Source organism: Coffea arabica, chromosome 11e (genome assembly GCF_036785885.1).
Source record: "Coffea arabica cultivar ET-39 chromosome 11e, Coffea Arabica ET-39 HiFi, whole genome shotgun sequence".
Lineage (NCBI taxonomy): Eukaryota > Viridiplantae > Streptophyta > Magnoliopsida > Gentianales > Rubiaceae > Coffea > Coffea arabica.
In genome coordinates this window covers 47,327,137-47,339,203 of record NC_092331.1, presented here as the reverse complement: position 1 = coordinate 47,339,203, position 12,067 = coordinate 47,327,137, and the positions used below count along the sequence as shown (strand labels likewise).

General features: G+C 32.8%; 1 protein-coding gene across 1 annotated transcript; it reads left to right on the top strand.

Annotated features, from left to right (window-relative positions):
* Nucleotides 1-5,283: 5,283 nt before the first annotated feature.
* Nucleotides 5,284-9,662, top strand: LOC113718850 (uncharacterized). The gene is made up of 7 exons (XM_027243773.2): nt 5,284-5,656; nt 6,441-7,089; nt 7,382-7,537; nt 7,635-7,706; nt 8,309-8,374; nt 8,613-8,651; nt 9,382-9,662. The coding sequence occupies exons 1-7, from the start codon at nt 5,334-5,336 to the stop codon at nt 9,544-9,546; spliced, it is 1,470 nt and encodes a 489-aa protein (XP_027099574.1). The 5' UTR covers nt 5,284-5,333; the 3' UTR covers nt 9,547-9,662.
* The last annotated feature ends 2,405 nt before the right edge of the window (nt 9,663-12,067 follow it).

The following is a 12,067-nucleotide window of genomic DNA, read 5'->3' as shown; positions in this document are numbered from 1 at the left end:
CAAAAAGCTAGTAGCTATCTGCCTTTACATTTTTTATAAGGAAATAAAAGAAAAATAATCTACAAATTTTTTTTTAGACTTCAATTGTTTCATTGCAAAAACATATTTATATTCATGAGCCCTTTTATGATAATCATTCTCTAACTAAATGGACTAAGTTTGTGGACTAAGATTCACTGAGTACTTTTTGCAGATATTTAAGGACCTTCAAAGCCATGGGTAGAATGGAAACAAACATGAATGTTATGTTAGTATCGAAATTAATTTTAAAATTCAAGAAATTCAAGCATATCTAAATTTTGGATTTGCTTTTTACTGAAAATAGACCAAGAAATTAATCTGAAGTAACCTACCCTAAAATAAATTAACCTCAACTATATTTTCTGGTTAATGCTGCCATTCTCATGCTAGTGGCGACGACAAAAAAATATGAGAAAGAACAAGCATGTCAGCAACCCACTGACTAAAGGTTTCCTTTGCATGCTGGATGGGAAGCCTATGAGACTACATATATGCAGCATGTCATTTTCATTGCGAAAGCACCACTAGAAAATTGGACATATAAGGTATCAAATTATTCAATTAACAATGATGAGTAGGGTTTGCCTATTTGTGTTGAATTTTCTACTATGTGAAATCTCATATGGAAAATATTGAAGTATAGTATTTGTCTGAATATGAAATCAACAACAAATTACATGTTTCCTGAATCTATTAACAATTTTTTTGGACATAAGAATGAAATAGGATCGAGAGCCAACTGATTTAATTTAAATGAATCATGGGTCATTACGTATCTTTGAAACAAGAGGGAAAATTTCTCTGAGACCATTATCCCAAACTTGACCGCTCTAATACATTATATGGTTTGTCTCACCGTATTTAATGAAAACTCGCCAAAAGAAATCTCAAGTATTAAAATTTTGAAAAGTCGAAGCTAATAAGACAATGTATAAGTGCAAGGAGAGCCAATAAATGTGAATGTGTATATTTATATGATAATTTGTGTGTAAAAACAAATACACCAATAAGTGTTTTCAATCGGCACTAGATAGAAATACCCTATATCAAATGTTGATGAATGTTAGAGGGAGAAAGGCATTATTCTTTTACCCACTAAATTTTGTATAGACTTTATTTTTTTCCCTTTTTCGAGCTCTGTATAAACTTTATTATATAATCAGGTTCAGATACATTGATCAATCCATATATAATACATATGCCGTAAAATTATGCCCTATTGCTATTTATATAATTGCAACCATTCAGAAAATTTCTACAATGCTAGATTAATGTTGCCAATTGTTTCTAAACTTTTTACGTGTCATCATTTGGTCTATATATAAGCTTTTCATTCTACCTATGATTGGATCCTTTAACGTTATGAGATGTTTTTTAATAGGTACAACAAAGCAAATAATTTATTCATTTTCATTTGAGCTATGCTTAAATGTACCTCACATCCATCGTTATTTTCACTTTGTTCCCCTAAAGGATGACTTTAATCACACAAATTTAGAAGTACATGATAAGAGTTTATTTTACGTATTTTTAAGTGCATTTTATTAGTTAATTTTGAGGTGATTATTTAGTTTTATAAATAAAATAAAGAGGTTTTTGGTAAAATTATATATTTTTGGTAAAAGTGGATAATATTGCATTTCTATTGATTTTAATGGTAAAAACTTCATTTTTATGCAGGAATGATGATTCAATCACCAAAGGATGTCAAATGAGGTAAAAAATAAAGATTTGGTGATGAATTCAAGTGGCAACAAGAAGAATGAAGTGAAAAACGTTCAAGTGAGGAAATGCAATACAAGTCAGTTTTGACACTCTTCAGTATTTTGACTATATTTGGAGCTACACTTATCGGATTGAGGTGATCTTTATACCATTTTAAAGCTAAGAAAGAGACCTACAATTCGTATGAAGACATCGAAATCCATTTCTGCCATCTTCATGGGCAAAACGTTGGAATACAGAAGCTGCATTCTGTGGTCGGAAGTTAAAACAGAGATTTGAACAGGTGACAGTATTTCGATCATATCTCAGGCTACAAAGCTCCGATTTGGATGATTCTTCATTGGAAAGCTAGCTCAAAGGGCTACAACTTTTGTGTTTTGCACAAAAGCTAGTTTGGCCTTTATCATGGAGAAAATCGCAGTTGAAATAAGGCCAGAGTGAAAACGCGAGTAGACAAAACGCGAGTTTATGCCGCGTTTTGTGTAGGCGCGTTTTATAGCCGAAATTCTGCAATTTGACTCAGTCAATTCTCTTGTGTTCATACCACTTTCCAGCTATAAGAAGCAAGGGAATTTGGTGCACATGTTTCTGCAATAAAAGAGAAGACCAAATGAGTGTGGACAAAAAGGAAACATCATATCTTTGACTTCTTTTTACAAAATCTGAGTGGAGGAAATTATGAAGTGAGAGGAATGGAATTTCTACCACCTTTTATGCAGAAACACAGGGGAGAAGCCTGGCATCACCATACGTAGCTAGTTTTCCTTCTTGCAACAAGTTTTCTCTCTAGAGTTCTTAGAGAAGCATTTGGTTTTTCACTTGTAACCATCTTGTACAAGAACATAGCAGGAATTGGAGAGCTTTACCTTCAATTGGCTAAGCTTTCTTTTACCTTTCTTATACTTGTACTTCATGATGTTTTGCATTAATAAACTTGTGAGTTTGATTGTTAAATCATTCATGAGTAGCTAATTTCCTTTATCTAGGGAGTAGATGAAGCTTATGGCCAAATGATATGAAGTGATTGTGATTTATGCTTGTTATGTCTTGTATTAACTTATCTACTTGTGTATGTTGGATTACTTGTTGTTGCTTGATCACCAATAGCAAGTTTATAGTTGTTTTTACTCATTGAGAAATGGTAAAAATAATGGAATGACATAAGTAGAGCTTGAGTAGTATATTCATGAGAATAGAAATACATTCAAGTGGATAAAATCTATATTTCAGGTATGCACAAAACAGATTTAGTATTTTCCAAGAGATTAGGAAAAACTAATCTGTTTTAACCCATTATTATCATGAAAATGTGATTTTGGTATTGCTGGAAATGAATCCTTGGTTAAACAAGAATAGTAACAAGTGTTAAATTCATTCGTTTTAGATCTTTTGTGTTATATGTGGAATCTACATCCCTAGATCTTAATATTTAGTGAATTCTACTCCTATTGTGAAATTGCATGTATCTATTTAAGAATTTTTGTAGTTGAATTAAAATCTGAAGTTTCTGCTCAAATTAATTGTAAGTCTAAATAATAGAGTAAATTAGTATCTAATAATTGTTTTAATTGCTCCTCGTGGGATCGACCCGATACACATCTTGTACTACAATTGCGACCTGTATACTTGCAGTCCAACGGGTGTAAATTCGGAATTAAACTTGCACTTAAAGTAAAAACCCGTCAGTACATTATCCTCCAATTATCATATAATTACGATGTCTTGGTTTTAATTACAAATTAAGTTTAAAAGAAGCATATTCAACATAAAAACTACATAAAAGAAGCCAAAATAACATGAAAAAATTTATACCAATTCAAATGAAAATTTACTTCCATTTCTTTGTCATTACCTTTTTCCCATGCTTATCATTTCTTCAGTTGCAGCGCTGTTGCTGCTGTTGTTGTTTCGCTCTCCGGTTGAGCAATTCTCTCTTTTTGCTGTTTTGGATGTTTTTGCACCTCTGTTTGGCATCTGCTGATGTAATGTGAAATTTATTTCTCAATAAAAAAAAAAGTCTAAAATTTTAGAGAATATATTCAAAGATAAAAGAATAAGAGATTATTTTATTAGTTGGCTTAGAAATTTTTTTCTTATCTTTTTATTATACTTTGTAAATTACCACATAAATTAGATTTCAGAGGCAACCAATAAATCAAAATAAGTTTTCTCTTACATGTGTTCAAATATTTCTTATAGCTCTAGAAGAAAAAGTGATAATAACTAAAATGCCAACATCCTCCATGTTTGAAGGCCACTTTAGTTGTAAAAAACAATAAATTAACAAGAAATAAACCTTGGAAAATGGGTTATTGCGAGTGTAAAATAACTACCTACTTTTTACTCATATTTCCCCTTCTTTATTTTCTTTTGTATGTGTTCATTCTATATTTTACTTACTCCTCTTTCACCTTTTTTTTATTTTTTTTATTTTTCATTCCTCTTTCACTTATTAACCAAGAGTCTTAACTTTACTTGTAAATTTTCATAATGGTTTAGTTCAAGGGCACAAGATTGAGGTCAAGCAGAATTTCACAGGTGCCAATGTGAAAATTACCAATATTGGACATGGAGTATGAGACTATTGAGAAAAAAAAAATTAAGGAAGTAAAGGACATTATAAGAACAACCAAAAATTTGAAAACTAAAAGTGTTATCAAGCCAAAATTTTAGTTCAATGGCATCATTAATCCGGCAAAATCTTCAGCTGACTCGTGCCACCAACCCTGTGAGACAATGTATCACAGACATGAAACCAACATTTTGTCTGAGAGGATTCACAAGTCCAGTTAAGTATTGACCACATTAAGCATCCAGCCACACCATGGATTGTTTTTTATTAAGGTAAGGAAAATAGCAAACCCTGTGATTGTGGAAGTTGTAGAAGCTTTTCAACCATTAATCATACTATAGAAATGAGTCAAATAAATAGTTAACCTAAAAAAAATATAACATTATTATTTTTTTCTTTTTATTACCCCTGAAATTTAGGTATATCAAGCCCTTATTATATAAACACTTGTACGACTGTATAAAATTTCATGCCATGGCGAGTAACTATTCGAATTCGTGTGTATATTTGTAACTTTCAAAATTAGTGAAATACTTCTATAATTCACAAATTAACCATCCACAAAGACAATTCTTAGTTTTGTACGTTGGTTGGTAAAGGAAGTTTCTATTACCAGCTCTTCTATCATGATACATTGACATACTTTGTATTTTGTCACATCAAACCAATCTTTCCAAGTAATATCAAAATGGTTAAAGCATCATTGCTTTTTACCTTAATTTTCTAACTTGTGGAGGGGGAAGGATGAGTTAGCAAGTGGTTTCTTCTTTATCGTCGAAACAACAAATTTTAACCCTAAACAAAAATCATGTGGCCCATCTATCACCTAAAATAATTGCGCACAAACTTAGTGGAAAGCCTTCATGTTGCATATTTTATTGTCTGCCCTAGAATTTCTTCAACCTACTTTGGTACGTCACTACCAACAAGCTAGGCCATAAATTCTAAACTCCAACAAAGGCTATACAAGAAAGAAAGCAAAACCCCAACTACCAGAATTTTCATCAGTGGAGATATGGCTGGAGAATGCACTGAAACAACCCCTTTAGCTACCACTTCCTCTATACATAATTGGTGGCCTCAGCATCATCTTCATGGTTCTTCTGTATCTTCTTGGAGCACCAATAACTATCCTAATTGGCAGTACTCTGAACTTAACAACAATTCTGAGTCCTCTGGAGACGAAAGTGTTTCCATTTCCACATCTTTCACCAATGCTTCTAATCATTCCGGTTTGACTGTCGAATCCTCAAGAATAGTACTGGTTGATGGTGCTTCAGCCCATGAATTCGTTGGAGAAACAGTTCCTGATGGTCATCTCTGGAACCATGTTCTCATGTAAGTTTATGTGTTCAACTATGTGTCTATCACGTCCCTTTGCCATGGCTAGCATCTATTTTTTTTCTTTTGTCTGTGTAAAAATGTTAATTTCGTGGTGAGCACCAAGTAGCTCGATATCGATCCTGACAATCGAATCTAGTTTGTTAGATTTCAGTGGCACTAGTTCCAAAAAAAAAATTTGTATCAAAGAAGGTAGATAATGTTTCTTTTTCAAAGTTGGCACACTTAGGGGCTGCTTTTCTTTTATTATTATTTTGTCTCTTTAATTTTCTTGTGCTCTCTTCATAAGCACACAAAGTGACTTTATATATCCGAACTTTTTTGAAAAAGTTTTATTGCTGGTCAGAATTTTTTTGGAGACAATCAGCTTTGAATGATCCAATTTTTGAGTTGGAATTCGCAAATTTGTTAGGAAATAAATATTACTTAAGCCGTACAAAAGATGAGCAATTAGGGTAGATTACTACACACGCAAGATGTAATTAAAAAAAAAAGAACTTGAAATTTAAATAGATCCCAACACCACATTAATGCTTTTATTAGTATATTTTGTGTGAGTTGAATTAAAGGGTAAAATAATTATCAGATCCTGTAATTAATTAAAGCAATAAATATGAACTAATATCACTTTGCACCATCCAAATATTCATGCTAAACTTCTTTTTGATCCAAAGTGGGAATTTAATTCGTGGGGTTTTATATATTAACTTTTATTTATTTTGGAATGCTTCCTTTCACAAGTCTCAATTTCAACTATAATTGTTCAAATAAATTTTTGCAGAGGTGGCGGCAACAACGGAGACTTGCCTAACAGTCAAAATTTTGGAGAACAATTACTCAATGATTTGCCACCAAAGAGCATTTCAAATGGAATGTTTGATCCTGCATGTGACTACACCAAAAAGATTGACAATAGTTGGCTATCCTCAAGTATGGGACCTTTCAACTTTGAGAAACAACTCAATACCCCTAAGTTGTCAAACTTTGTTGGAAACTGGTCTATACCATCCCAAGATGAGCACATGAATCAACAGTTTGAGCCCCGGCAGAGCGATATAGGAACCCTTAACTCCATGATTAAGGAACCCTTTTCTGATCTTGGTCCGGGGAAGCGAAGTATGGATAGAATTATGGGTTCAATCTCATGTTTTGGTCATGATATGAAAATGGTGGAGGAATATGGAAGGTCATTTGACAGTTACAAGGTTGGGAACCCTAATGCTTTGGGTAGCACAATTTTGGGAGATAAGCGCAAATACTCTCTTGAATTGCCAAATATTCGTCCTTGCTCCAATTCAAGAAGTTTAACTGAAGCTCTTTCCCCTGTTGGTCATCTAAGCAGGCCACTGCTTGATACTAACCTATCTAAGCCCATCCTTAAAACCCTAGACTTATCAGGCTTCAAGAAGCAGGTCTTCCAAACTTCTCCAGTAAGTTGATCTCTCTATCTCTTTTGTACTTGAATTTTCTTCATTTTTAATTTAGACACTACGTTCAAAATTGACAGGATTTTGACCTTTTTTGCAAATTTTGTAGCTGTGATAGTTTAGTGCAATTTAAATACTTTTTTATCACTCTTTTTGACAAATATATTTGTGAAATAAAAAGATGATTAAAAAGTATAGAAACCATGTACACAAATGGGTTTGATGTCTACTTGGCTATCTACTGACTTCTTAGTCGCCTCATTTGTTTTCAATCTTTTTCTTTTCAATTACAAAGTTCCCAACTCCAATATCAACAATCAGCACACTTGCAAGAAACAATAGAAGGACACAGGCACTGCTGAGTGGAGGAAAGAAGAAAAGATCCGAAGAGAATCCGGAGACAGTCATGAAGAAGGCTAAACAGGAAGGCAGTACAATCTCAACCACAAAGGTACAAGTAAATGACCAAAAGGTTTAAATGTTTATTTGGTCGGGTAAGAGAACTTGGAGTTTAATTCCTTAACACTCACAAACTTGTATTCGTACAGTTGCAGGTTCCAAAAGCAAAGCTGGCAGATAAGATCACTGCCCTCCAACAAATTGTATCACCATTTGGAAAGGTTAGAAACATAATTTACTTAAGATTTACAAGGGGTACAACTCTGTTGAAATTTTGGTTCAAGTTTGTTTTTGTTTTTTTAAATGTTACATTTCAACTATACAGTCCTTAAAATTGTTTAATTGACGTTTAAATTGTTTAATTGGTTCAAGTTTGTTTAAATGGTTTTTATCAATATTCTCAGCAAAAAGTGACACTAGCATTTTTTGGTGGTTAAGTATTAGATCTGCTGTACGAGCTGAATAAATATACTGTTTAGTACCAACATTGTTGTTAATTACAGTCACAATGAGTAAACTTGTTCCTTTTCATTGAGTTCTTGAACGTTTTGAAGCATGCTTATTTAGTCAACAACACTTCTCGAGTGTACCATATGCACCGAAGGGATAGCACCCCATTAAAATCTGATTGGAATCCTGATATAGGATTATTTTAAAGCCCAATTGGATATTTTAGGAAAATATATATCTAATAAAAATAGGAATGTCTTCCAAAAATTGAGAACTTACAGCATAGCTAAGTCTTTATGAATCACAAAACATGGAATATTACATGTAATACATCTTCTAAGATAACTTTTTTTTTTTTTCTGTTAATCGTTAGACTGACACAGCATCCGTACTATGGGAAGCAATTGGATATATAAGGTTTCTTCAGGAGCAAATACAGGTAAGACCTCGCCCTTACGGATATTCTGATGCTTTAAAAGAAGAAGATTTCGTGAACTTTACTTATTTTTTAAGCATATTGTTGGAATAATTTTTTTTAAGAAAAAAACTATTAGAATGAATTCATGGTTTCTAGGAGTTAGAAAAAATAAAATGAAGAAAGATGTTCTGTGTTGTATAAATTACGTATTTTTATTTTTTATTAGAATTTTCCTTTAAAACAATGTTGTTCTGTGCAGCTGTTGAGCAGTCCTTATATGAAGGGCAATTCAAGTAAGGTTAGTAAAAGAACCGATTTTAATATTTCGAACTTTCTAAGAAATTTAATTACTGGTTTTCCAATTTTATTTTGTTTATGGGCACTATATTTCATGTGCTTGTTTCATTTTATACGGGAAGTATATACATGATTATTTCTAACAAGACCAATAAACTTTAATTGTCAACAACGATTTTGATAAAGGTATTAGCAATTCTGGTGATTATATTTTGACATATATGCTGAAAAGAATCATATATAAAAAAAAAAAAAAAAAAACTAAAAGTGTCAAAGAAGAATCCTCTAGTTCTAGAAATATAAAGAGAACTGCATTTTGTACTTATAGTCAAGTCAATAAACAGTGCAGTTCTAAGTGGAAACGTATTACTTTATCATTAATCTCCATTTTTTTCCCACTTTGGGAAGATTGTGTCTTTTTCTTTTAAAATCTTTTAGACATTTGATAAAGGGCTATTCTTGTCTTTCTATACAAATCAACAAAATAAAAATCTGCATACTGAATTTCTAAGCAACCTTAAGAAAAATAATTTTACACTGAACGCACAGAAATTTCAGTAGGCAGACAAAAGCAAAAAAAAAAAAAAACTAAATTTATGTCGCAGGAGTCATAGAACGATGTCAAATGCCCTTTGTTTACATGTATTATGAATATGGGTTTAGCTCATCTGAAACTAATATATACCAGAAAAAGCAATAATCTTTGTTCTTTTATATTTATCATTCTGCAGGACCTTTGGGGAGGATTGGACAGAAATGATAGTGGAGAGGCAAAGCTGGATTTAAAGAATCGAGGACTTTGTCTTGTTCCTATTTCAGGCACACCTCAAGCCTGTCGTGAGAACGCTGGTTCTGACTACTTGACTCCAATGTATCGAGGATGTCTATATAGATGAAATGGGACACCATTTATAAAGTGTAGCAGTACTTTTTATTATAATTATGGATTCATGTTTCTTACACTATCAATGTATATATTATCTTAATTTGAATTTGAATATCAAATTACGCATATGTAGTGTAGCATCTATCTAGATACAATAGTACATACATTATAAGTATATAAAAGATTTATCTCAAAAATAAGTTGTTAAATGAATTGATAAGTTATAGGGATAATTTCATAAACCTCCTTTAAGGTTTTCGACAATTACAGGATGCTCCACTTTAATTTTAGAAATTACAACTGCCTCTCTTACTTGAACTACATTCATAACATATTCGGCTGGCTAGGCTAAATTTTTTTGTAAAAAACTTAAATTACCCTTTTTGTAAAATGAAAAAAGAAGAAAAAAAAAAGATTCTATTGAGTGCTTTCTTCAACTTGCCTACATAGCAAAGAGACTATTACCATTAGGCAACCAAATTTTCTAACCCAATCCAATTTTTCTCCCAAAAACACGCCAGTCCAAGTAATTGTGGCAGCCTAAATCTATTATCTCTTCCTTCTTTACTCCTCCAATCTTGCACCGAAACTTCATCAAAGTTCAACTTTCAATGCTTGCCTACAAGGCAAGAAGTAACATCAATAGATAAACCAATTCCACATCCTATATCCTCTTATCTTTCTCTCTGAATCCACAATCAATTGGCATGCGTACGACCTCCTTTTCTTTCTTTTTAAACCCAATTCTTAATGCCTATTATCCACCTCATAAAGGACCCAACACTTGATCTTTTACAGCACCCCATTCAATCATATATACTCAACCAAAAAAAACTGCTAATGCAGCATCAGTGGTGCTAGGATTTGACCTCAAGAAAGAAAAGAAAATGAACAATCTCCAACCAAATCCGCCCACAATCAACATGACCCAAAATTTGAGAGAGAGGGAGAGAGGGAGAGACGCAGAGGGAAGATAATAAAGGAGAGGGAAAGAGAGCAATGGAGTCAAGAAAGACACTAGTAAACACCAAAAGATTAGAGGTAGAGGGATGGTGGAAGGAAGTTTGACATAGAAGAAGGGAAGAAGGGAGGGGACGCAAGAGGAGGAGCTGGGAGGGCATGAGGAGGGAGAGAGCGGCATGTAAGAGAAAGAATTAGTTTTTATTTTGATTCGTCAGTTTTCATTTTTAGTAAATGTTGCTAGGTATTTTTGGAGGTGTAGTAGAGTACTTTTGCACCAATAAGAGAGGTGTGTGTAATTTTAAAAAATTAGAAGGAAACTTCGTGAAATTGTGAAATTGTCAGATACGTCAAGGGAGGTTTCTGAGATTATCCCCAAGTTATATTTACCATGCACGCCAAACTATTTGAAAGCAAGGTAGATAGCTTTAAATGGTTGCTTAAGCATCTGCCACATATAGGAGTGCTTCCCCATTTTATAGATGGTTGTTTTGAGTATTGTGAGGAAAGAAAAATCCTAAAACAAGGTTATGTTGAAAAGTTCTGTGACTAATCTTTCCTTGTTATTTAGCAGAAATAGCCCCATGTGAACTGATATTGTGCGCACAACACAAGCAGATTAAATATATAGATAATTAAATTTTGGCCAAAGAGGGACACACAGTGGAAATGTGGTCTATTTTCATCAGATTTCTTTCTGAAGGACCATTTCATCCCGGGAACAAATTGTTTTGTTGGTTTTGAGATGTGAGCTCGTTTGGCACAGGAGTCGTTATATCCAGAAATTAAAGAATGACAATTTACAAAACTAAATAATTTACGGGCAAGTTGAGCACCATGTAGAACTTAAATTTCCTTCCTAAGCTGTTGGTTGAGTCTTTATACTTGTGTGCAAGTGTTCAAGCCCACACCCTTCTAATTTAGACGAGTCTTTTCCATATAATTCCTTAAGCAACCGAATTAGGCTCTTCCTTTTCATTATAATTTGACTTTTGCAAACTGAATTAGCAAAACAGTCCAATGAGAAATGCTTTATGGAGTGCTTTGTTATTTATATTCCAACAAGATTGAGATTGATTAGTGCATTTGGACAACTATTAATTAGCATATTTAGGAAGTTAGACACATTTTAAAATATTAGTTTGGCACTTAAATTGACTTCTTAAACATGATATTTTTATAAAGATGGCATACAGTTAATAAATTTTCATTGAAATGTTTGCTTGGGAAGTAAGTTTTGCCTCATTAATAGGCTTCTTTCTTCTAATGTTTCCTTTTGTCTCTCTATGTATTCAAGGCATACAAATAAAGGTATATATATATATATTTGTACAATAATCAGAAAAATCTCTTACTTCTTCCTGTTAATTGAAGACTATTATTGTAAATTGAACGGTGGATCCTTGGTTACATCTCTAGTAAATTCAACTTTTTTTTAAAAATAAGTATTTTATTAGAGTTTCCCCTTATAAATAGACGAATCTCCCTGCTACCAAACCCAAATTCAAGAAAAATATCACATGCTATCAAGCAACTGGTACGAGTGCACCATCTCCTGTCCATGCGAATTT